At 41.3% G+C, this 26,611-nt stretch overlaps 1 protein-coding gene across 1 annotated transcript in view; it reads left to right on the top strand.

The window, feature by feature from the left end:
- SAMD5 (sterile alpha motif domain containing 5) overlaps positions 1-25,363 on the top strand; it is a 54,187-nt gene extending 28,824 nt beyond the window's left edge. Inside the window, exon 2 of the mRNA XM_030852853.2 lies at positions 24,872-25,363. Coding sequence (XP_030708713.1) covers positions 24,872-24,934 — 63 coding nt within the window. The 3' untranslated portion in view covers positions 24,935-25,363. The remainder of the gene's footprint in view (positions 1-24,871) is intronic.
- Positions 25,364-26,611: the final 1,248 nt, after the last annotated feature.

Genomic DNA, 26,611 nt, shown 5'->3' on the forward strand with positions numbered 1-26,611 from the left:
CCTTCTGGCTCGAGAAATCTCTATAACAAAACCAGAATATGTATTTCAATTACCCCAGGACATTTAGACTTTCAAGGATTTAAAAATAATAGGGTTTTTTTTCCTTTTCAATTTTGGAGATCAAAGAGGTTCCTTAGGCTCTAAAACTCTCAATTAATTTTTGTTCTAATGTTTTAGAAAAAACACTTTAATCTTGTTTACGTGAATAAAGTCCAGTCCACATGAAATCTACACTCAAGTCATAATAGTCAGTTATGATTATGTAAATTGTAGAAGTGAATTTGGCTCAGCATTTAAACTGTTCTGCCTGAAATTACAGTATTTAATTGTAATCTTAGATGATTAGCAGGATAATTGCTGTTTTCAGTCTTTTTTGTTCCGTAAGATGTGAAGGCAGGCCCGTGACTTATTTCCTTCTTCAGCCCCAAGGCCGGACCCCATGCCTAGTGCTTGGCAGGCACCCACTCCATGGAATGTGCACCAAGAGGACGCTTGCCGCCATTTTCATCTTGCTCCTTAATTTAAACAAACATAGCAGCCAACATTCATGTCAGAACTCTACTCTTCTGATACGGGTTGGCTTCCAATACAAGAGTTCAGCCCAAATCAACAGAAGCATTCTATGAGAATCAGTTGGGTGTTATGGAGTCACAATAAGGGGTTTCACAGAGTTTATCTTTTTGTAAATTACGGGCTACACATCATTTATATCAGTAACATGTATAATATATTTATGAATGTGTATGTATGTATACATTTCTTCCCCCTGGGGAGCCGGTTATTAAATATTAACAGCACAACACTGAGGAGGCCTTATTACTGGAGTTACTTCTAAGATTTTGGATAGTCAAGGTTCACTTAAGTTCTTCTGAGCTGAGATTTTACACACCTGCCATGCAGCCTAGTCCCAGGAATGGTCAGGCCTTGGGCAGGGTAAGAGTCCCGCAGCTCTGCCAGAGGCGGGGCAGGCAAGTTCAGAGCTCAGACTCCGACGTAGGGACCCAGGCCCACACATCCATGGAACCCAGGGGTGGAGCCAGGTCTTTTGGAGATGAGGTTTATCAAATTGAGAGGACCCTTTTTAAGAAACAGAATACACAATTAGGTAAAAGGCCTGGGAAAAGCCCAGGTAAGGAGCCTCGAGGCTTCTCCTTCATGGTATACCTGCCTTTGATCAAGCAAAGGGAACATTTTAGAGAACAGGCGAAGCTTTCAGGCTGAGATCAGGAAGATAGACAACAGGATTGCAAGACAGGAGGAAGCTCAGTGGTGGCAGAAGACAGTGAGAGACTTACTGCAAATCCAGCAGGGTGAGTATCCTGTGTTAGAGGATCAGAATCAATAGGGTGTGTGCATGTGGGGTGTGTGTGTGTGTGTGTGTGTGTGTAGGTGTAGAGAGAGAGAAGGAGGGCGTGAGGATGCCTTATTTTAAGAAATTGGCTCATGTGATTGTGGGCGCTGGTGTGTCTAAATCTGCAGGGCAGGCTGGAGACTCAGGGAAGAATTGATGTTACGGTCTTGAGTCCAAAGTCAGTCTGAAGGCAGAATTTCTTCATTCTTGGGGGACTTCAGGCTTTTCTCTTAAGGCTTTCACCTGATTGGATGAGACCCCCCGACATTGTACAAGAAAAGCTGCTTTACTCTATTATCTACTGTTAAACACATCTAAGAAATACCTTCACAGCAACATCTAGACTGTTTCGGGGCACCATTGCCAAGCCACACTGACAGAAAATTAACCATCACAAGCCCCAGTGCAAGTTCTCAACCTGGACCACAACAAGGGGTGGGGGGGGGCAGGTCACCTCCTGCCACAGTGTGGAGATGGCCTGCTACACCTAGAATGCAGCAGAATGACTACAAGTGGAATATGGGGGTCCAATCCCTGCTCTGCCATTGGCTACTTTAGTTTGGGGTCCTGAGGGAGGTGAGCCCTTTAGCCTTTCCAGCCTGCATTTTCTTCCATATTAAATGAAAGCATTTGTAGAGGCATGCCACGTCAGAGGTGAAAGGACTGGGGTTTTCAGGGTTTTTTTCTTATAGTACTTTAAAAAAAATTTTAATTTATTTATTTTTGGCTGCGTTGGGTCTTTGTTGCTGCGCGTGGGCTTTCTCTAGTGGCGGCGAGCAGGGGCTGCTCTTCGTTGCAGTGTGCGGGCTTCTCACTGCAGTGGTTTCTCTTGCTGCAGAGCATGGGCTCTAGGCATGCAGGCTCTGTTGTTGTAGCTCGTGGGCTTCAGTAGTTGTGAAGCATGACCTTAGTTGCTCCATGGCATGTGGGATCTTGCCAGACCAGGGCTTGAACCCGTGTCCTCTGCATTGGCAGGTGGATTCTTAACCACTGCGCCACCAGGGAAGCCCTATGATGCCTTTTTTGAAGCAAAAATCTCATAAGGAATTCCCAAACAGAGTTAAAAGGAGCTTGTCTGAATGAACGGTTAGGGCAAGGACTAAGAGTCAGATAACAAACACACAGCAGGCTGGGTAATTCAGTGGTTTGAGAATCACTGATCCATGTCATTCTAACCCTACTTTCCCATCCCTGTTTTCTAAACCACTGAATCCACATCCCAAGCTTGTGGAATGACAAAATCAAGATTTGAAGTCACATTCCTTCTGGCTGCAAAATTATTTTCTCTGTTTGAAAGCTGTGTCATTTGGCCTGACTTGCATTGATTTGCTTCAACACGTGTATACATTCTGACATCTAGAAACATTTTTATGGTTTCAAATGAGAACATCCTCTGTTCACTCCTCTGGAGAAAGTTCTAGTGAGAGCAAGGTCAGAATTATAGAACTTAGTTGAAGTGAGAACTTATCTAGAAGTGAGAAAATGTTAATTAAAAAAATTTTTTGGCCATGTGTTTTGCCATTTGTGTGTTTGATTTGCTTGGAGCCAAATCGTATATAATGACCAGAATATACAATATTTAGGTCTAAATAACCTGAGAAAGAACATCTAGTCCTAAAATTATGGAACTCTTGAGTGTTGAGAATTATGGACAATTTTTAAAAATACTTCAGCATTAAGGCATAATTTCTGTTGATGAACTTATAGTTGATAAGAAAAGACAGAAATTTGTAAAATGTTAAATGCATAGCTTAAGGCAGCAAAGATGGGAAAGCAGGATGGCTGCTAAATGAACTAAGAGTTTAGAATAAGGAGAATGAATTCTTCAGGATGGGGTGATCTGGGGATTTATAACATAAAGGATGGAGTTTGAGTCAAGTTTAGATATGAGTCGGGAGGAGGAGAGGAGGCATTCCAGGAGAAAGTAATAAAATATAAACTAAAAATAGAGCTACCATACGACCTAGCAATCCCACTACTGGGCATATACCCTGAGAAAACCATAATTCAAAAAGAGTCATGTACCACAATGTTCACTGCAGCTCTATTTACAATAGCCAGGACATGGAAGCAACCTAAGTGTCCATCATCGGATGAATGGATAAAGAAGATGTGGCACATATATACAATGGAATATTATTCAGCCATAAAAAGAAACGAAATTGAGTTATTTGTAGTGAGGTGGATGGACCTAGAGTCTGTCATACAGAGTGAAGTAAGCCAGAAAGAGAGAGACAAATACCGTATGCTAACACATATATATGGAATCTAAGAAAAAAATGTTATGAAGAACCTAGGGGTAAGATGGGAATAAAGACACAGACCTACTAGAGAATGGACTTGAGGACACGGGGAGGGGGAAGGGTAAACTGTGACAAAGCGAGAGAGGCGCATGGACATATATACACTACCAAACGTAAAATAGATAGCTAGTGGGAAGCAGCCACATAGCACAGGGAGATCAGCTCGGTGCTTTGTGACCACCTAGAGGGGTGGGATAGGGAGGGTGGGAGGGAGGGAGACGCAAGAGGGAAGAGATATGGGAACGTATGTATATGTATGACTGAGTCGCTTTGTTATAAAGCAGAAACTAAAAAAAAAAACTGGATTTATAAAGGGTAATAAGTATGAAAAAATATATATAAGTAAACACATATAAGCAGTGGGCAAGGACTGTTCAAGGGAGAGCAAGATCCTCTCTTTTGAAAGGTAGTAGAAAAGTATATTCAAAAATAAGATACTCAAAGGAGATTAAGGCCCTTCAGATGCCAGTACACTGTGAATAGAAAATTATAGCGCATATAATTTATAAAAAGGCTTTCTGTGGTGGCACAACCTCATTGAAAGAAAATTGTTGGTCTTTCAGGGCTGTAACGTCTATTGTGGACATTAGGCAAATTAGTAGGAGTTAGTATATAGGAAATTTACTTTTAATAGAATGATTGCACTGCATACTCATCCATGTGACGTAAATAGTAAATACTGTATCTACATAGATACATACATGCATGTGAACTCCAGCATTTACGGAATATATTTAAGAGGGAGTTATTAGATCATTAGCTATTAAACTTACACTTAAAGTTATATTCATATTATCACCATCCCTCTCAGTGGCTTGGTGGCCGATCCTGTGTTCCTTACTCATATGCACACAAATAGCAGTGTTGTTGTTATTACCTTTTTGTAAATGTCCTGACACCCCCTGGTCATTTGTAGTAAGGGGATTGATGCTGATGTTGCCGGGTCTCTTGTAGCCCCCATCACATCCCATTGGGCGAGGGGGGCTATGGAAGTGATTTGGGAAGGGACGCACCATTTGATATCCTTTCGTGGATGGTAGATTCTATTTGATTTTTCTATTCTGTTTTTCTTTTTGCATATTATGATTTGCTTTAGAAATGTAAAATCCTGAGTGCTTAAGAAACCATCCACATAGTTTTGCTCCGAAATCAACTCCCCCAGTTTGGCAGTGTAAAATGCTCTTACTTATTGCTCTAGACAAAGCAAACGCTTTCAAAGTTATTTCTGAATAGCTGAAATTCTTTGGCAACAAAATAATTCTGAATACTAGCAGAAAATTTATGGATTTCAATTCGCGTTTGTAGCGTATCATAATTCCAGTTTTATATTCCATGCAGTTCAGTGTTCTGGATTTTTAATGGGGCCAGTGCAGTAATAATAAAAGTGATTCAAAATGCACCCAGTAATTACAGAGATTTGCTGTTGCCTTTGCATTAAAAATGATGATGATTTATGCTCGGTGAAATTGCGGTCTGTGGCTCTATTTAGGGTATTCTTGCTATTAAGCTGCTTATTAGTTATGGTCAGTGATTTAAAGCTTAAGAGCTGTATTAGAGGGCTGTAAAATTATTTACTCCTTAATAGATAACAGTAAATTTGAAACAGACTTTGGGTTAATTATAATCGTGTACATTAAAGGAATACGTGTTAGCCCTTTGTCTCTTCTTAGGTCTTTTGAAATTCATTTCAAGTAAATGGCAAAATGGGTGATTGGGTTAGAAGGCCTGGTATATTCACTTCTGCCTTCTGGTTTATAAGTGGTTAACACCTTTTCTGAATGTTCCGGAAAAATAATTTGACTTCTCCTTGTGAGTCCTTCTGCCTGCTAAACAAATGCTAGTTTTCACTTGAAACTTGTCTTTGTTCCAGGTTGACATTGATTGCTTACATTAGGCTGAAAAGATCAGAGCGCTGGGCCCATCTTCTGAGGGGGGTGTGGGGGTAGTGGGGGATGGAGATGTGGTTAAGGTTAAGTGTACTTTTTTTTGTTGTTGTTACACTAGTTTTATTTTAAAAGTCTTGTTATTGCATAAATAAGTCTCCACGAGGTTAAGTATACTTTAAACTGGCATTGCAGGAAGGAGTTTGTCATTATTCCTATTATTAATAATTACATGTATATGTGTACATTTGCATGTATATGTGTGCTCCTCATTGTAGTTTTACGTTAAGACAGAAATTATCCAGTGTAAATATCAGATGTGTCGGAATGTGAGTGTCTTTTAACAGTAATTAAATTTGATATTCAAATTCCTGTGTTAATGTCCTTGTGTAATGCTTGGGTGTTACACTAAATCAAGAAAAAGTCTAAGATAAAGAGATTCTGTCTAAACCTGTCAATAAATTAAATCCAAGGAGAAAATATATTTGTATTATTTAGGATAAGTGAATATTATTAAGCTGTGCTGTAATAAGAATATTACCCTCCCCCCCCCAAATCTGAAAACCTTAACAGATACTTATTTCTGGCTCCAACAAAGTCCAGTGTACCTTGGTGGAGGCTCTCTTCCGTGCAGTGACTCAGAGATCCAGGCTCCCTCAACACGTGGCCTCTTCAGGGACAAGAGAACTTCAGATTGGTTCACGATATTTTTGAAGAGGTGACCTGGAAGTGACTTCTGTTATTTCTACTTACATCCCATTTGCCAGAACTCCATCGTATTCCCAACATATTTGTAGAGGAGCCTGAAATGGTAGCCTTCCTTTGTGCCAAGGAAAAGGAAAGGGCATCAGGTGAACACACAGTGTTTCCTCTGCTGCAATATGTAAATACATCTGAACTCTGCATATAATCATGTGAATTTATAATTGGAAAAATGCCAGAAAGGCATGGCATCATTTAAGCAATTTCATCATCTCCCCTCTCTCCCCCACCCCATGTACTAAGAATTGAAAGAAAGACAGTTGGTTGTACCCAGTTTCCTGTCACTTTGTGCCATGGCACATTTTAGTTTATCCCAGCTGTTCTGCCTCTTTCCTTCCTTTAGAGCACTGTAGTTGGTGGCCCAGCACATGTTACACTGCAACCGGGCATGGTAAATGATACAGTGTTTGCCATTAGTCTGTCCCACATTGGGTCCTACTTTTCCATCACTGACCCTCCTCCCCCTTTTCTCCCAGACAATTCCCCTCGTTTCATTAGAATTAATGGTGCATATTCTGAAGGTGGGGAAGAGTCGTTATTTAGCTGTTTAACAATAGAACACTCAGTTGATAAATCTGGTTACATGTTGTGTTAGTTTTCTCTTGCTGCATGACAAATTCCTACCAACCTAATGGCTAAAAATAATACCCATTGGTTACCTCACAGTTCTGTAAGTCAACAGTCTGGGCAAGTTGGCTGGGTTCTCTGCTCAGGGTCTTATAAGGCCAAAGTCAAGGTATCAGCCAGCTTGGGCTCTTATCTGGAGGATTTGGGGGAGAATCTGCTCCTAAGGTGGTAGGTTGTTGGGAGAATACAATTCCTTGCAGGAAATTCCCTGGCCGTCCAGTGGTCAGGACTCCACTCACAGCTGTAGATTCGAGGTTCCCAAATCTTTGCTGGCTGTTAGCGGTGGGCATCTGGATACTGACTGCATTCCTTTCTCCTATTTTTTTTTTTTTTTTTCTTTTTTGCGGTATGCGGGCCTCTCACTGTTGTGGCCTCTCCCGTTGTGGAGCACAGGCTCCGGACGCGCAGGCTCAGCGGCCATGGCTCACGGGCCCAGCTGCTCCGCGGCATGTGGGATCTTCCCGGACCGGGCCAGAACCTGTGTCCCCTGCATCAGCAGGCGGACTCTCAACCACTGCGCCACCAGGGAAGCCCTCCTTCTCCTGTTTTAAACCAGCAGTGGTGAGCCAAGTCCTTCTCATGCTCCCGATTTCTCTGTCTTCCTGTCTTCTAGCCAGAGAAGCACTATGCTTTTAAATGACTAGGATTAGATTAAGCCAACCTGAAGAATCTGCCTTTTGTCATACAGTGTAACCTAATCATGGGAGTGACATCGTGTATTCATGGGTTTCACCCTTACTCAAAGGGCAGGGACTTGGACAAAGGCAAGAGTCACTGGGGCCATTCTTAGAATTCTGCCTCTGGTATGTGTTTCTGCCCGGGACAGGTCAGAAAGGAATTTTTTGTTTAGCAGAACCTGTATTTTTGCCCAAATCCAGACTTGAAAGGTACAAAATCTTTCTACCACCAGAATTAAATTCAGGTAGGAGAAGAGGGGGTAACTGAGGGTGGTGAGGAGGGAGGATGAATTTTCTTTCAAAGGCTTCATGATGTATAGAAAATACTTAAAAAGCAACTTAATTTGGGTAATGGGGATATAAAATAGCTTACTTCATTTTTAAATTGTCTGTAATCATAAAAGTGCATTTAATAAATAAAACAAGAAAAATATAGTAATGGGCAATTAAAAGAGAGATTTAGTGGGGAATGGGAAGTGGAGGTAAAATCCATTCAAAGATCTCACTAGAGTAACAATAGCCTTAAAGGATAATGTTGCTGATCGTTACTAACAACTGGGTTGTGATTTTACATAAATAGCGTCATAATTTTCTCACATGATGCCTGCTCAGAGACCACCACTTAACAGATTGACATCCCACCTCTCACCATCAAACCACTGTTTTACTGTCCTTAAAGACCTACCCTAATTTGAAGTTATCTTGGTTATTTACATGTCTAATTGTTTATTCTCTGCACCCCCCACCCCCTCCCCAAAGCGTACACTCCATGAAGGGGGGACATTGCTGCCTTGCCCTTCGCTGTCAGCCCAGTGCCTAGAACTGTGCTGTGCACAGCATGGGCGCTCAGTAAAAACGGATTGAATGAATAAACGGATGGAATAGTTTGCCACGCTTTCATCATTGGCCTCTAAGGCAGATCAAATTAGGTAAAGGCTTGGAGGTTACAGTTTTCTCTCCCAAATAGGGACTCCCTTTATTTAAATGAGGCTTGTCTAACCTCTTCCCTCTTCCCTCTTGGTTGTTTCATCTGACAAAATTCTGATGGTTCTTAAGTTTGTACAAAGAACGTGATATCTCTGGTCGGCAGGCTGGTAAATCAAATGCTCTAACTGTAACATGCTTCCTTTAATTTATTAACAAATTAAATTGAATTTTGTCTTGTCAGTGTAGTGCCTACCTCGCTATTTTAAATTGTTTCATTGTTACATTAGGTTGTTAACTTTATAAAAGAAACAGATATTTTCTGTAAAATGTATGTACTTTTCAGGTAATTTGAACAGAAAATGATGACTAATGTTTTCTATCAACTCTGTCCTGGCATGGGGAATACAGAGAATTGAAGCCTAGTCCCAGGTCTCTCATTAACTTCCTCAGGAGTCACTTCATTTGGGATTTGAACATCTATAAAATGAAGGAATTCACAAAACAGGAAGTAGATGGTTTCTTATCCTTCCCCATGAGGTATCCCCCACGCTTTTTTTTTCTCATTGGAAAAAGATTTGCTTTCTTTGATTGAGACTGAATATTCCTAAATTTTTTTTTTTTTTTTTTTGCGGTACGCGGGCCTTTCACTGTTGTGGCCTCTCCCGTTGCGGAGCACAGGCTCTGGACGCGCAGGCTCAGCGGCCATGGCTCACGGGCCCAGCCGCTCCGCGGCATGTGGGATCTTCCCGGACTGGGGCACGAACCCGTGTCCCCTGCATTGGCAGGCGGACTCTCAACCACTGCGCCACCAAGGAAGCCCAATATTCCTAAATATTGGTTGCCATGTGCCCAAAGAAAATTGGTGCTATGAAATAATTTTCACAGGATTCCTTAAAGTTAATTGTTCCTCCTACCCTTGGCTTTTCTCCCATGAAAATGAAAGTATAGAGTAATAGGCTGTATTACTGTATTCCAAATCACTCTTCCTACATTACCCCTCCCTGCAGGAGGATTATATATTCCAGCCCTTTGAACTAAGAATAGGCAGATGGCATGTTTTGGTCAATGAAAGGTGAGTAGAAGTGATGTAGACCTCTTCCAGGCAGAAGCTTTATAAAACTGTGCATAGTTCACAAATTTAATATTTTCCCTCAAGTCACAATGACTGGCTATGTTTTTTGTTTGTTTGTTTGTTTTGCGGTACATGGAGTGTACACTTTGGGGAGGGGGGAGGGGGTGCAGAGAATAAACAATTAGACATGTAAATAACCAAGATAACTTCAAATTAGGGTAGGTCTTTAAAGACAGTAAAACAGTGGTTTGATGGTGAGAGGTGGGATGTCAATCTGCCACTGTTAAGTGGTAGTCTCTGAGTACTGTTGTGGCCTCTCTCGTTGTGGAGCACAGGCTCCAGACGTGCAGGCTCAGTGGCCATGGCTCACGGGCCCAGCTGCTCTGCGGCATGTGGGATCTTCCCGGACCAGGGCATGAACCCGTGTCCCCTGCATCGGCAGGCGGACTCTCAACCACTGCGCCACCAGGGAAGCCCTGGCTATTTTTTTTGATGGAGACTGATTTGTCAGCTTTGGTCCTGGAGTGAAGAAAATGGCCCAGAGCCATAGCAGACCCACCTTGGATTTGTAGCAAGAGTAAAAAATAAACCTTTGTTGTTGTAAGCCATTGAAATCGTGGGGTCATTTGTTATTGCGGCATAACTGGCCCATCCTGACTCATACACATGCCTGATGCTTGTGTGCACCAGTTCAAATCATCTTAGCCTTGTTTCTTATTCCACCCACTGCTGAGTGAACACTTCTGCACAGGCTTAAACAGGTAGCACATAAGTGTAGCCTAACGGCTCATTGGCTCAAGCCCGCGCTTCTTGCTTTATAGCCAGGAGCTGCTTTGATTTTTTCCTTCACTCCTATGGGAGCTGGCTAGGCTCTCACCGTGTGTAAATACAAAGTGCAGAAAAATTGCCACCCACCGGGAAAACCTTGGCAAGTGGGTAATAGAAGGTGAGGTCTAAATGTTCCTCCTTTCTCCTTTCACATACCTGGTTCTGAGATGCATTTCCTAAGGCTCCCCTGAAGGTCTTACAGAATTGAACAGCACGTCACTGAGTGGCCAACTCCAGATGCATCCTTGTGTTGCCTTTCCCTTCTTTATTTCACTCTCCCTGGCCCCTACTTCTGCTCTCTGGGATCACATTCCCAAATAAACGACCTGCACCTAAGCTTTTGTCTCAGGCTCTGTTTGGCGGGGGAACCAGTCAGACCTTCATTTAATTGGACCAATCAGAACATTATCCACCACCAGAGTGAATTATTTAAGTAATTCAGCGGTGTAAAGGATTATACTATGCATTTATAGAAACTTGGAAAGCATAAACACTTTGTTACTCAACCTGAAAATTATTGTTAGATTTGCTGATCCAAAAATAAGACTTTCCCCTTCCCCCCTACAGAGGTTAATTTCCTGTTACTAGTTCTCAGTCCATTCTGATGCCTTGACACAGACCTTAGTTGGGAGGAATCCATGGGTTTTTTTTTTTGTTTTTTTTTTTGAGGTTCAGTGATTTATTGAATGGCATATTGTTAGGCAGATGTTTATTTGTTTCATTTTTATTTACTTATTTTAAAAGCCAATACTCAGTTGAATATTTTGTTTTCTAACTGGTGTCATAGAGATCCTTGCCTTAACCATAGAACGGATTAAATAAAGTGTGTAGGCAGATGTTTAAATGTTAATGTGGAGTTGAGGTTTTGGTGGAACTGTTGTTCTGTGGTAGCTTCGAGTTGCCAGTCCACTGACAGTGCCCAGTGGAATGTGTGTCTGCATCATGGGAATTACTGCCTTGTTTAGGAGCTGAATTGGCCGAGTTCCCATAGCATCTTGGCTCTGTTTCGCCTTTGCCTCCGCATCAGACTATTCCCTAGAAATCTTAAAATCACAGCATGATAGAACTGTAGGGTATCTTAAGATCATCTAATCACACTCGTTATTTCCTAGGTCAGAAAACAAGCCCATAAAGGTTAAGAAGAATGACCCACTTTGGGGGCGGGGGAGGAGAGAAATTGAGGGGGATGCACTTCTGGTTGTTAAAAAGATACCGTTCTTTTTTTGACATAATTAAATTCTTGATTGTGATGCTCTTAAATGAACCATGAAATTATAAGTGCTTCCAATGCAAGTGTGATTTTTAACTAAGGCTTTTCTTCCCCCCAATCTGAATGTTAAGGTGGCAGATGCATAACTAATCTTAGCTGAATCTATATTAAGAAATCAGCAAGGTGTCTTTATTTAGCTTGCATGACCTGTGAATATAAGGTAGAGTCAAATAACATGATTTTGCACGTTATGTCCTAAAATAAAAACAACTCTGCCTTTAAAGTGATAGCAAAATGCAATTACATGAGAGGTTGTTTTCCATTTGCTCTCAAAGGGAATGAGAAGCACAGAAGAAAATAACTGAAGAACTTGTTCTTAAATGTAATTTCAGCAGACGTTTATACCTATTTCAAATACTATTTTGTCTGAGGGACAAAAAGTCAGCTCTTGGGATTGCGTTCCATGTCATACAGAGCAAAGTCCTATCAACAGTAGGGAGCTTCTAAAATCTCTTGTTATCCTAGTTTTGAATTGTCTGAAAAATGCCCAGTCCACTGAGCTTCTCTGTTTTTGCCTGGAGATGTTTCCATGGATCTGTATTAGTTCCAGGAAATTTGGGTCCTTTCTATTATCTCTGGAACCAGGCATGTTTCCTGTAGAAACGACATGGTATTATCTGTTTCTCTGTTTAACATCTTTGCCGCAGAGGGTCAGATTCCTGAAGGGGTAAACAGTGAAAAATTGTGAGGCTCAACTGTGGAAGATTGTGTGGAGAGGAAAGCAAGCTATTCTGATTTAAGTCATAAAAAATGTTGGCCTTTAGCTTCTTGGAATACTGCTGTATTCAGATGTGCTGAAATACTTCTTGCCTGCCACATGCTAACCGATGCAAGCCTGGGGTGCCCACTCCGCGTTAGATTAAAGTCGGGATCCTGGGGTTTGACTTTCACTTGGTTAATCAACTTTTATTTTAATATATTTGAATTTCTTCAAGAACACGATCTTAGCTTCTGATGATTCCATTCCTCTGTGAAAGTGACTTCTAATCTGAGAAACCCAGACCCTTGAGGAATTAATACAGGAGTCTTGGGACCAAGTTCCCCGGTGGCCTACTGGTTAGGATTCTGGGCTTTCACAGCCGTGGAATCCCTGGTTCGATCCCTGGTTGGGGAACTGAGATCCCACAAGCTGCACGGTGTAGCCAAAATAAAAACAGTTGGAACCTACTTGGGTACTAAGTATCCTCAGTGGATCTGTACATAAATAATATGTTTCATATTCATTTATTTGAAGGTATTCTTACATTCTTGATCACTTTTAAAGCAACGATTTTTCTCAAAGAGTGGTAGGAAAGTAAGAAGAATTTAATAGTGAAGTTACTCTCTTTTGTGCGCGCGTGTGTGTGTGTGTGTGTGGATGCGTGCACTCACACACACGCCCTGTGGCGGGGGGGTGTGACTTACGTTTTAAAACGATTAAAGGGGTCTTTATGCTTGAACAAGCTGAGAACGACTGCTATGGCAGTTATGTTCTATAGGGCATGCTTCACAAAGCTAAATGAAATTTTTCAAACTTAATGGCTAGACAGTGCTTAAAGCATACACACTATTCATGATTTATTCTAATAACATTTGTGGATGACTAACTTAATAATGTTGCCGCACATCCATTATGTTTTTGTTCTGAAAATGTGCCTAAGTATCTATGCCTCCTTAGGGGTGGGTTTATATCACTCGGTGATTGAATGAAGAAATAGAATTCCATGCCTTTTATGGGGTACGTGTTAGAAGAAACATCCACTTATATAGGCTGACACTGTGCCAGATACTGTTCTAAACGGTCTTGCAAATGTTAACTCGTTTAATCCTCATAACAGCTCTCTGAAATGGTACCACTGTTGTTCTCATTTCAGATGGGAAACTGAAGTACAGAGCAGTTAGGTTAAGTAAGGTGCCCAAGGCCATCCATCCAGAAAGTAGTAAACCTGGGGTTTCCTTCCAGAGTCTGAGCATGGGTCTCTAGCCCTGCACTGCTTCCCACCAGGGGCTTTCACTTCTGTCCTGGCAGGAAGGGATGCACTGACTGCTGAGGATACCTGGAGGATAGGCTGGTTTGGTTTGAGGAGGTAGACCCAGGTGTCCTCCATTCCCCACCCCCAACCCTCAATGTCTCTCTGTCTCTCTGTCTCTGTCTCTCTGTCTCTGTCTCTCTCTCTCTCACACACACACACACACACACACACACACACACACACACACACACACACAAAGAGTCACTCTGGGCTCACTCTGGACACAGTGACATTAGGCTACCTTGAACTGTAACCATGTGAAGGGCTGCGATTTGGATTTTGCTCCCAAACCTTCTAGAAGTGTCACTTCATAACAGCAAGTGTGTGTGTGGTGAAGACCTTCAGTGTATGATGAAACTCAGTCCTATTTACATATTTTGCTGCTTCAGGTAACCCATTTACACGTCCTCAGAGTTTATTTGAACAAGGCCAGCATCTTGAGGATTATTCAGATGACTTCATAAGTACTGTTTCTTTCTTTCTTTTATTTTATTTTATTTTATTTTGTTTTTAGCTGCATTGGGTCTTCATTGCTGTGTGTAGGCTTTCTCTAGTTGTGGCGAGCGGGGGCTACTTTTCCTTGCTGTATGCGGGCTTCTCATTGAGGTGGCTTCTCTTGTTGCAGAGCACGGGCTCTAGGCGCGTGGGCTTCAGTAGTTGTGGCACATGGGCTCAGTAGTTGTGGCTCGTGGGCTCTAGAGCGCAGGCTCAGTAGTTGTGGCACACTGGCTTAGTTTCTCGGTGGCATGTGGGATCTTCCTGGGCCAGGGATCGAACCCGTGTCCCCTGCATTGGCAGGTGGATTCTTAACCACTGCACCACCAGGGAAGCCCAGTACTGTTTCTTTAAAGCAATTAGCTGATGGTCCTTAAGACCCAGAATGATGGCATCAGAGCTTGTGGCTTTCTCGAGACATTTAAAAATGTCCCTCTTTTCCCCTGCCAAAACCAGAGAAGAGGTAGAGTAATGGAAAACAGCACAGATCCCCTGGGTAGTGCTTCACTCTGGCTGCCACTATACATGCAAATGGGCTTTCCAAGGAATTGCTAAAAAGGCTTATGACAGTTTTCTTGCTTCCCTGCCCATTCCAATTTGGCAGGTGAGGTTAAGGCCCAGTGGAGGCCACGCTTCAGTGTTCAGGGGTCTGGGACTGGATGCCAAGAGACCACAGGTTATTTTTGATCAGAATTGCCTAAATCACATGAAAAGCTCTTGCTTTTGTCAAATCTGGCAAGCACTGTCCCTCCGAGAAGCGTTTCCCCCCCAGCCAGCCCAGCTACCTTTGCAAACCCTCTCCCGACAGGAGCAAAGTCAACTCACCTTCATGGCAGGAAGGCTACAGCCTTTCTGGTTTCATGGGGCTGAGGCAGGTGGGGAGCCAGGAGGGTAAATACAGAGCGATTGTTAAGAAGGAGTTATTTCAAAGGGAAGAATTATATTCCAGACTGATGAGTTGGTCTGAGATCTCCTGGTGCTGATTTTGTGGCCTGTACCATCTAGAAGTGGTTTAGACAGTGGTTCTCAAAGTGTGGTCCACAGATCCTTGGGGGTCCCAGGGGTCTTTGAGGTAATAATTATTTCATAACAATACTGTAGCATTATTTGCCTTTTTCGCGTTGTGGACGTTTGCATTGGTAGCACAAAAGCCACAGTGGGTAAAAATACTGGCACATTAGTGCCAATCAAGGCAGTGGCATCAAACTGCATTAGTGCTTATGGCATTCATCACCTGTGCACATGCCAAAAAATAGCTGTTTTCCTTAAAATATCCTTGATGAAGCCGTAGAAATTAGTAAGTTGATTAAATTCTCAACCTTTGAGTACATTTTTATTTTGATATTCTGTGTGACAAAATGAGAACTACTCACAAAGACTTCTGTTGCAAATGGAAGTGCATATGAACCTTGTCTCCTCACTAACCACTTCTGCTGTTAAGTTACTAGCTCAACTAGCTGCTTTAGTCATGGAACAGCATTTTGCCTTAGAAGAACAACTGAGGGACAAATTGTGGTTACTTATTGGGTATTTGGCAGCTAAATTTCTTTCTTTTTTAATATGTATTTTATTTTATTTTTGCCCACGCTGCGTGGGATGTGGGATCTTAGTTCCCCAACCAGAGATTGAACCTGCACCCACTGCATTGGAAGCCCAGAGTCTTAACCACTGGACTGCCAGGGAAGTCCCAGCAGCTAAATTTCTTGAAAGCGAGTAAAGTGAACCTAATATTTCAAGAAAAGTAATGGATAATATTTGTTAATGGTAAAATTTGAATATTCAAGTAAAAATTACATTAAAAAAAAAAACCTGTGTCTGCCACAGCAAGCTTGACAGTTTCCCAAGACTTGAAGGCTTTTTTGATGAGCTGGGTGGTGATAGTAACAAATGTTACTTTTTTGATATTGAATGACGATATGTGTTAACATTTAGAAGATCTGCATAGCTCAGGAACCTAATATTTTCCAAATGATTAATGCATGATGTTGCCAAATCACGTATAACAAGAGATCTGTTAATAGTAGAAGACAGACCAAAGATTTTCATGTAGTTGATGGAGTACAAAAAGTTCATTGATATGGTTTCAGATTTCACACGGTAACTGACTTAAGAATCTATATGTTGTCAAATTTTGGCATGGTAGCAAAAGAATATCTACAATTATCTATCTTAAAAAGCTATTAAAATATTTTCCTTTTTCTAATAGCACAGATTTTCTTCATGTATTTCAACTAAGACAACATATTGTCACAGTTCAAGTGTGGAAGATATGAGAACTCAGTAGCCTATAAAACTAGCCATTAAAGAGATATGCAAAAATGCAAAACAATGTCATGTTTATTATTAATTTTGGGGGAAATAGATTTATTTTTAATAAAAATGTTATGTTAACATGATACATGTACTATTTTAATTTTTAAATGAATTAAATAAATATTTTAAACATTTCTCAGTTGCAGTTTCAAATAGGTAAATGTCGATAATTATAACCCATATAAACAAAAGCTCTTTGGAATCTTCAGTGTTTTTTAAAAATGCAGTTTGCTCCTGGAAACAAATGTTTGAGAACTGCTAATATAGAAACGGCCATGTTATGTAGCTGGAGGTTTCTGAGCTGTCAAAAGAGTCAAGAAAGGTTTCCAGGTTGGGAATAGTAACTGTTTCATCATATATCTTTAAGTATATCAATGAAAATTATTTAAATATTTTCCTCTGTAAAATGAGAGCTTCATTAGAGTTCAGATATGCTTACATTGCACATTAATCTCACATTCTTCAATAACTCATATCAAAACAGAAAAATACTGGTGTTTACATTCAATTTTAACTTATTGGAAATAAAAATGTCATGTATATAGCGTGTTATTTGTAGAGAAATGCTTACAAATAGTCACTGTAGCCTTCCCTCTGGTCTTGCAACTTAAAGCAAATCATAAATATTCAAGTAAATAAACTCGTGGACATCAAGCAAAATGAAAACAATCATCCCAACTGCTGATTATTTTCTTTCTTTTTTTAAACATCATAAGCCAATCTTTTTATTTATTTATTTTTTGGCTGAGTTTGGTCTTTGTTGCTGCGTGTGGGCTTTCTCTAGTTGCGGCAAGGGGGGCTACTCTTCGTTGCGGAGCATGGGTTCTAGGCACGCGGGCTTCAGTAGTTGTGGCTCACAGGCTCTAGAGCGCAGGGAGGCTCAGTAGTTGTGGCGCATGGGCTTAGTAGCTCCGCGGCATGTGGGATCCTCCCGTACCAGGGCTCGAACCCATGTCCCTGCATTGGCAGGCAGATTCCCAACCACTGTGCCGCCAGGGAAGCCCTGATTATTTTCTATTTTTGATGCTGTAGGAAATAGTTAAATCTCAGTCTGCATCTTAATATACATGGAGGATGCATAAACACAGCATATAGTTTTTAATGTATTTTTTACAAATCATATAACAGTTTGCATCATTTATTTAATAGGACAAAATTAAAATGTTCTTATATATTATGAATGACATTAAATATAATATCTAAGTAAGCATTATATGCAACATTTTGTATCCTGAATAAAAATAAAATACCTTTTGCCTAAAATCACATTTGCGTGTATTGCTAAAAATGATGGAGTGATTAAAAATACTCCCAAGAGCATTTGAGAAATTAAGTATTTCTGTGAAAGGATTCCATATTAGTTTATGAGAGCTGCTGTACAAAGTACCACAAACTGAGTGGCTTCAAACAACAGACGTTTACTCTCTCACAGTTCTGGAGTCTGGAAATATGAAATCACAGTTTGGGGAGGGGGCCATGCTCCCTCTAAGGGCCCGAAGGGAGAATTCTCCCTTGCCCCTCCCAGTTTCTGGTGGTTCCTGGCATTACTGGGCTTGTAGCTGCATTACTCCGCTCTTGGCCTCTGTCTTCACATGGCCTTCTTCTCGGTGTGTGTCTGTGTCTTCTCCTCTTCTTAAAAGAACACCAGTGGCTGCATCTAGGGCCCACCCTAAATCCAGGATGATTTCATCTCCAGAGTTTAAACCATCTGCAAAGGCTGTATTTGCAAATTCACATTCTGAGGTTTCAGGTGGATGTGAATTTTGGAGGATGCTATTTAACTACTATACATTCACAGTCAAAAATGATGGGGGGAATTCCCTGGCAGTCCAGTGGTTAGGACTCTGCGTTTCCACTGAAGGACGCACAAAGTTCCGTCCCTGGTCAAGGAAGTCCCGCATGCTGCACGGACCAAAATAAAAAATAAATAAAAACAAAAATGATGGGGAGTGCAGACATAGTTTTACAAGGTTGGGCTTTGCTGTGGGACAGGACTGCTCTGCCACTGATTAGCTCTTTGACCCTCTCAGGGTATCTACACTTTAAAGCCTCAGATTCCCCATGCGTAAAACTGAGTCCATGATAGCCATCACGCTGGCTTGTGGTAAGAAGTAAAGGAGATTATGTTTAAATATACTGTGTCCTTAGCACAGTGCCTGGCACAGAAGAAGGTCGCTCAGTTACTGTTCGTAGCCGTTTACTGTTGGCGGGGTAGGCAGGTAGTAATAATTGTAATAGGTACTATAAACCTACAGTTGATGGTAATTACATTAATGATAATTGTAATCAGAGTTAGCAGGTTAGTGTTAATGGTGGTTTCAAGCACCATTAGTACATAATAAAGGATGATTTTACTGTGAGTATGTAGATGAGAGAGAAGGAGACGGAGGGACAGAGAGGTGAGAAACCCTTAAATGGGTAGCCAGGGAGCCTGGTTAGAGACAGATGATGCTATAGACTGAATGTCTATGTCTCAAAATTCATATGTTGAAACCTAATCCCCAATGTGATGGTATTTGGGGGTGGGGCCTTTGGGAGGTGATTAGATTATGAGAGTAAAGCCCTCAGGAAGGGATTGATGCCCTAATAAAAGAGACCTAAGAGCTCTCTTGCCCCTTCTTCCTTGTGAGAACCCAGTGAGAAGGTGGTGTCTGTGAACCAGGAAGACAGGCTCACCAGACACTGACCCTGTGGGCACCTTGACCTTGGACTTCCCAGCCTGCAGAAGTGTGAGAAATAATTCTGTTGTTTATAATCCAGCCCGTCTGTGGTATTCTGTTATAGCAGCCCAAACAGACCAAGCTAGTCATCAACGGCACTGTTTCATTCAAAGGCATATCAAATATGCCTTAAAGAGCTTTACTGGAAGACAGAACACTCATATACAACATACTGTAGCACTTATCATTATTTCTATTCTGGACTTGTATTGAGCATTTCCAGGCCCGTGTCTTGATCCCTATTTTGGGTAGTATTTGGAGACTTTGAAGCATAATACAGAAAAACTCTAAAAGCTCATTTCACTGTAATTCTATGCAGTCCAGCCCAGCTGAGTCTGCCCTCCTGCAGCTGTCAAACTGATTTCATGTCCCAGTTCAGGCCTCCCTTACCGCCTCCAGGCGCCTTAAAACTGTACCCTTGCTCCTCTCTCACCTCCCCTTCTGCAGATGACCTTGGCTAGATCGTTCCTGAGAACTGCAAGTCCGTTGCACACGAGCTACCTCCCTCGCTCTCTCCTTCATCTCAAAGTGTGTTGACGTCCTTGCCCATCTGTTCTTCTTTCCCTCTGTTTCTGATGAGGAATTGCTTCTCTCCCCTCTAAGACTAATCCCTCCTCTGGGTATCTACCCTTGGCCCTAGTCATAATTATGGTCCATAATTATGCCTTTATTTTCTTGCATTTGGTCTCTCTCCATGGAATCCTTCCACTCCATCTGTAAACATGCTCAGAATCCCTCTTTGTTCTTAAAAGCACTGTCCCCTCCAGCTACTATTTTGCCTCCGTAACAGTACTATTAAACTTCTTGAAAGTGTGGTGACCTAGCCCCAGTTTCATGTTGTGACCAGCTGTTAATTATTATAAAATTGTTGAAAGAAGAATTCAGAATTCCCAACAGTTAAACCCCTGATCATTTCTTCCTGGTAGAGATAAGACATGACCCAACTCTGGGCAGCGAGGAGGTCCCGGGCCTCTGAAGCCTGGTCTCCTGGAGTTTGCTGCCACTTGCCGACCACAGCCCTGTGGGCTGCCCTCCGTGTGGGGGGAATTTAGCATATTCAGAATATGTCAACGATGACTATAACAAAGTGGTTTTAAGAAATCGGAAATTTACATAGCTATTCAGTTGGAAAAATTATAAAATCGGTGAATGCCCTGAGGAGAGCATTAATAAAGACGCTTTTGTCTTTTAACCTCTGAATTTGTTCCTGAGAGTTTTCTGAATAATAAGGGGTAGGAGAATTTCCATCCTCTCCAGTATACTTTCCATTTGCTTAACACCTGCAGATTCAGTCCTGAGTGAAGCTTAGAACTCTTGTGGGTCCAGAGAAGGTGGCGAGAAGCTGTTCAGCTTATTATAACCTGTTTAATTTGTTCCAGGAATTAGATAGTAAATCAGTACTTACCAAGTACACACCATAGATGGAGGCAGGATAGTTGTACAGAATGGTTTATAATGCGTCTGGGTATTTGTGTTTAAAGTCAGAAAAAGAAAATATACGTGGATCATACTGGAGCAGGCCAAACATTTTTCTATAGAATCCCTGGAAACCTACCCTGTAAAACCCCTGTAGAAAAAAGGACATATATGCCAGCTCATTGTGTAACATAACATTGCATCCTCCAGCCTACTGGGGGCTGGGAGGCAGCCTCAGCCTTCCCAGCAGCTGAGAGGTGCCCCCCCCCCCCCCCACCAGAGGCCTTTCGAGGAACTGAAAGATGACTGTGAAGATGCAGATGGGTTTAGTGAACATATTGCAATTTTATTCTCTGTTGTGTAGGCAAAGGAAACTATACTCCTATCTGACTTGCTAGACTAACATTTCTCAATAGCAACTTTGTTTACTGAGAAATTGTATGTAAAAATTATACTGTGGACAGTTGAATCAATCAGCAGTAGAAGTGTGTGACATGCTATGTATAATATTCCCGAGGCAGACAGAAAGAAGTGTAAAATGTGGTTTCTGCCTTTGGAGAAATTTACAGCTAAAATGAGGCTGTATTTACACCCGCCGACCTCCCCGGTCTCTTATCAAATTACCAACCTTCCTTGGTTCCGTAACAATAAGTAGTGTGACATGGTTGAATGTTGAGAAAGTTACGTGTTAAAAAATCTTGTCTTATCACCAACCACCCAAAGATTCAGATTTGTGTGCCTTGTGCCATCCAGGAGGAGAGAAGGCAGCATTTGCGCCACTGTTCTTTATTAGTTCTTTCCTATGAGAGAGTCAACCCCCTCCCGCCCCCCCCCACAAGGGAATTGCATGGCCTGTTATGTTACAGTCACCAGTTTTATTTTTTTTATCTCAGCCACCACGTGTGGAGAATTTATTGGTTCTACATCTGCAATGAAGCTACATCCTTTAACCTAATATCACAGTAGAGAAATAACCTCTAAATGGTTTAGCCTGCATATAACTCGGATTGCCTTTTAATTAGGGGGAAAATCACAAGCTGAAAAGAGCAACAGACTGGAAGCCAGTTAAAAATCAGAATAATCAACTGAGAAACAAGAAAACGTAATCTCGTAACATTTAATGTTTAACCACAGGATAATAGTTTCTTTATTCCTTAAATAACGTTTTCTGCACCCCTGCCCACCCCCTCTGTTTCTCAGATTGGAACTCTAACATAGATTAGAATTGCCAAGTATCTGTGAAATGAAAGACTGTCCCTGTACCCCTCCCATCCCCCATAAGAGCTTAGAGCAAATAAAACTGAGAAAGTCACAGTTCAGCCCAAGAATTAGGTTTGTATGGCCCTGATGTAGGACTATCTGAGAGTGGGCTCAAAGGCAGATTGGGGAAGAATTAGGCCAAACCAGAGTATAAACCTTTTAGTAATGTTTCCGTAGACATAGATAATAATTTGGCATATTACAAACCTCTGGCATTCAATTTTTACAAACTTTAAAAACAGGAAAACTTCAGGAGCATTAGTAGAACCAAAAATATAACTTGCTATTTATTGGTCCAGAGGTTGACTTTTATGAATTTTGAGAAAGGACCAGGTTTGAGGCAATTCCTTTCATGATTTGTTAAGTCAGCCTAGTCATATCCAAAGAAGGCTGTAAACACATATAAACAGATTGTTATTTTTCTTGGTGGAGTGAAGAAAGGTCTTTTTTCTTTGTAGGAGTATGCCGGATTATTTAGGGGGGAAAATGAAAGGAAAAAATGTGAGGTGGTAGGAGCAGCTCTGTGAAATGAGGCTGGACTGGCATCGCTTGTTTGCCCATAAGACGTATTTCTAGCAGTTATCTCCTTAAAGCTGGTCAGAGTTGTGAACATCTGTTCATTTCTATTCAGCTTGAGGACTGCGGTCTGTAAGGAAAAGGATCTGGGATGTCACAATGCATGCCAGGCGCCAGAGCTCCAAGGAGGCTTCCTAGCATGGAAATTACTCACGTTTCCTATGATCACGAAGCACCATGTGCTCAGCTAATTACTGTTCTCTGCGACTGCTGTCACATCTTGAAACTCTCCATGACCCAACTGTGGAAATCCTGTTTGCCTCCCACCCCCTCCCCCAAAGAATGAAAAGTAGCAAATTGCACGGCTGGGCTTGTTTAATGAATGCGATTTATTTTTGTTGAACCAAAGACACAAGAGGTTTCCGAGGCTGTTAGGTTGATGCTAGATTTGTGAATGACTTCGTGGTCCACATCTTTAGATAAGTTTAAGGTGGAGGGTGTCTGCCCGTTTACTAGATGATAGTCTGTACAAAGGCGTTTTCTTTATTTCCACAGGTTCCTGGAATAAAATGACCTTTAACAGTAGACAAGGTCATCCTGCTGACTTCAGGCAGAGCCTATCAGGTGTGGTGCAGACATCTAAGAATCTAAGAATCATTTTAATAAGAATGTCCTCAAGATGCTGCCTCCTTCCTTTGTGACCCCTTCAGAATTCAGCTGTAGTCTTCCTGAGGTCTTAGTAACCCTAATGCTGTAACCTGAGGCTCTTTCTGGTTTTTCAGATAGAAATAGCAAGTTAGCTTGCACTCTATAGCAAATACAATTTTTGTTGCAATGCTTTTTCATTCATTCATTCATTAGAGCATTAAAAATGAAACAGTTTTGCCTTCGTGCTGTTAAGGTAACTTTGATCACTCCCCCCTCAAAAAAAAAAAACTTAGTTTGTCAAGACAGATTGAACATTACTTTTACATAGTTTATAACAGGAGTTTCGTTTTCATGGAGGCATTGATTGGCTTGGGTATGGGTTTATCTGAGTGACTATGTGAATATATTAGTGAGTAGTAAGATATTATTACTTGGTCTTACAGGGGCGAAAAAGGCCTGAAAGCAGCTTGATTTTCTGGAGAAAGAAACTTCCTGAGCATGGCTAGTAATACTTCCTATCCATTTAGATGCAACTGCCAGATGATATTACGCAAAGTAATGAATGGTGACATATTAGTTAACATATTGCCATCGGCAGGTTTGAGCAAGGGTGAAGATGGCATATGCTAAAACAAATTATTATGCCCTAGAGAAATATGCAGAATTGTTTCTTAAAAGTCTTAATAATGCCTGCAATATGATTTTTTTTGCAAGAGATAAAACTGGAGGTACCACTGGAGAGATATAGACTAGAAAAACAAAACAAAACAAAAACAAAAGAGAGCAAAATTGATTCAACCATTTCCAGAAGCTTTTCCAGTTAAAAAACAACAACAAGAAAATCGTTGAATCCAAGCAGCACAGCCTGCCTGTCATATCAAAAATCATAGGAGAGACCCAGGCATCCTCATTCTTCCTTTGCACTCTTTTTTTTTCCTTCTTCTCCTTTGTCCATTCTCGATCTGTCAAGGGATTCTAGGCCCAGGGCATAACTATGACAGATGGGCAGGAAACTGTAATCTGTTGCTGTCTTTCAATTTTGGAGGAATCATGGTGACCACGAAGGGGTTAAAACTGTCAACACGGATCAGAGCTTGGAGATAATTAGTGTAATATCAATCCCAGAACACTGGTGCCGATGACCACACAATAGCAGATGAATTCAACTAGGTTACTGTTTGTAAGAAATGCTTCTTCATCTCTTTCCAGTTCATGCACAACTATGCTTTTTAAATGCCTATGTGTTAAAGTTATGTGCATACAAATCATGATTAAAGATGATTGTGAATCTTTTTTTATTTTGGAAGGTACATTTTGAATTAGCACTTGTACAGACAAGCTGGATGGATATGTACCCTCTGAGCATGAGCTAGGTAGCCTTTGAAATGTTTAGCAGTACGTTGACTGTTACCTATGACTAAGGCTGCCAGAGTGTAGAATTCAGTGATGTGATTTCAGGAAGGCAAACTATTACAAGATATACTTTTATTTATTTATTGCGTTTTAACTTTCCTTTTCTTATAAGAAACATGAAAGGAAAGAGAAGTAGACCTTTTTTTTTTTTTAAACAAAACATAGGCTTGAGAAGAATAAAATACATTTTTCTCTTATTAGCTTCAAAGAGAAAATTGATAGATAAAAAGCAGAGACTGAAAGCTGGTTTTCAGAAGTCCATGTGGTAACCAGAAAGGGACAAGTATGACTTAAAAATTGGAGCACGAATCCATGATGGACTAGGGGAAGAATGGGTAAAGGAGAACTTAAATAACCCCGATATGTTCAAATCCACAGGTCCCAATGGCTGGCATCCTAGAGTTCTTAATGAATTGGCCGAAGTCATCACAGAACCGCTAGATATCATTTTTGAGAACTCGTGGAGGACTGATGAGGTGCCTGAAGACTGGAAAAGGGCATATTTAGAGCCTTCTTTCAAAAAGGGAAATGGATGATGACCCTGGAAATACTCATCAGCCTAACTTTTTGCTTGGAAAAATTCTGGAATAATCAACTTAGTACACTGGGTAACGAACTTATAATAGCTAGACAAAAGGCAGTGAAATATCACACATAAAGAAGTACTGAGTTCATTTTTTAAAGACACACCATTGTGAGATACAGTCTTCTACATATTTTGGGATTCTGCCCTCGGTACTATGAATTCTTGCTGCAAATAAGTGAGGTTGGCTAAGGCATTTGGGTACTGACTAATTTTAAGTGGTAATACAAGACAAAAAGATTTCTGGCAATAGCTAGAAATTACATCATTTCCAAATTAGCCTTTAAGTTGAGAATAGTCTTTTTTTTTTTTTTTTTTTTTTTTTTTTTTTGCGGTACGCGGGCCTCTCACTGCTGTGGCCTCTCCCGTTGCGGAGCACAGGCTCCGGACGCGCAGGCCCAGTGGCCATGGCTCACGGGCCCAGCCGCTGCGCAGCACGTGGGATCCTCCCGGACCGGGGCACGAACCCGCATCCCCTGCATCGGCAGGTGGACCCCCAACCACTGCGCCACCAGGGAAGCCCAAGAATAGTCATTTTAATTTTGTATTTTAACATATTTTTTCGCTTTATATAGGACTGTTTTCATAGGTGAAGTATTTTATATAATTCTCTATAGAATAGTTTGGTGAAGGAATTCTTATTTTAAGGTGCTTTATATAGTTATTTCATATGTAGGTACAATGATAAAGGTGACAAATTCAGGAACATCTGCAAAGGAAGAAACTTTTTTCTAACTTCTCTTTTTAAGTTTCATCTGGCTGAATTTGAGTGTTAGGACATGTAAGAGTGTCTTACTCTGATGTACATGGAGCAAGGGCCAGCTGTGTGACTGGATGGCCAGTTTTCCTCAGCCCTGGACACTGCCATGGCCCAGATTCCCTCCCCAGATTCTGATTTCAGGCCTTTGGTGGGGGGGGGGGGGCAGAGAGGTGGGCCGTGGCAGTGGACATTAAGAGCCCTGTATAACCACAGCCAAAAAGGAGAGTAGAAGGAGGTGGGAGGAAGAAATTAAGATGAATCTGGAGTTCTTCTAATTCCTATTGTTTTTGCCTTTGGATGTTGGCAGTTTTCTTTTCTGCTTAGAAAATGCAATCATGTTGACCAGACCCCAAACTTAGTTAAAAGGAGATCATCAGAAGAGATCTAGACATGCAGCAAGCTCCGCGGTCAGACAGATTCTGAGAGCAGCTGGGCAGTGCTGTATTCCAGAATCTTCCCTGCACTACTTAGAAGTACAAAAGAGATTGAAGCTTACATCACATTGTAATGCTCAAGAGTAGGAACCCTCGGAGAAAAAGAGGTAGATGTACATTCATTTCTTCCTGGTGCGTATGGGAATGGGTAGGCAGTTAAGGTCTCCAAGGGCTATTTTAATCACAATACTGCTTTAAAAATCTAAGGTTGACATAGTTTAGCTACTTCTAGAGATTAATTTAGATACCGGGTAAAGTCAGTCTCATTCTTAAGTACAAATGCAAGGAAATTAAGCTCTAAAAGCATGTATACGTTGTCTTTTAAACTACATGTTTAAAAA

Source organism: Globicephala melas, chromosome 14 (genome assembly GCF_963455315.2).
Source record: "Globicephala melas chromosome 14, mGloMel1.2, whole genome shotgun sequence".
Classification (NCBI taxonomy): Eukaryota; Metazoa; Chordata; class Mammalia; order Artiodactyla; family Delphinidae; genus Globicephala; species Globicephala melas.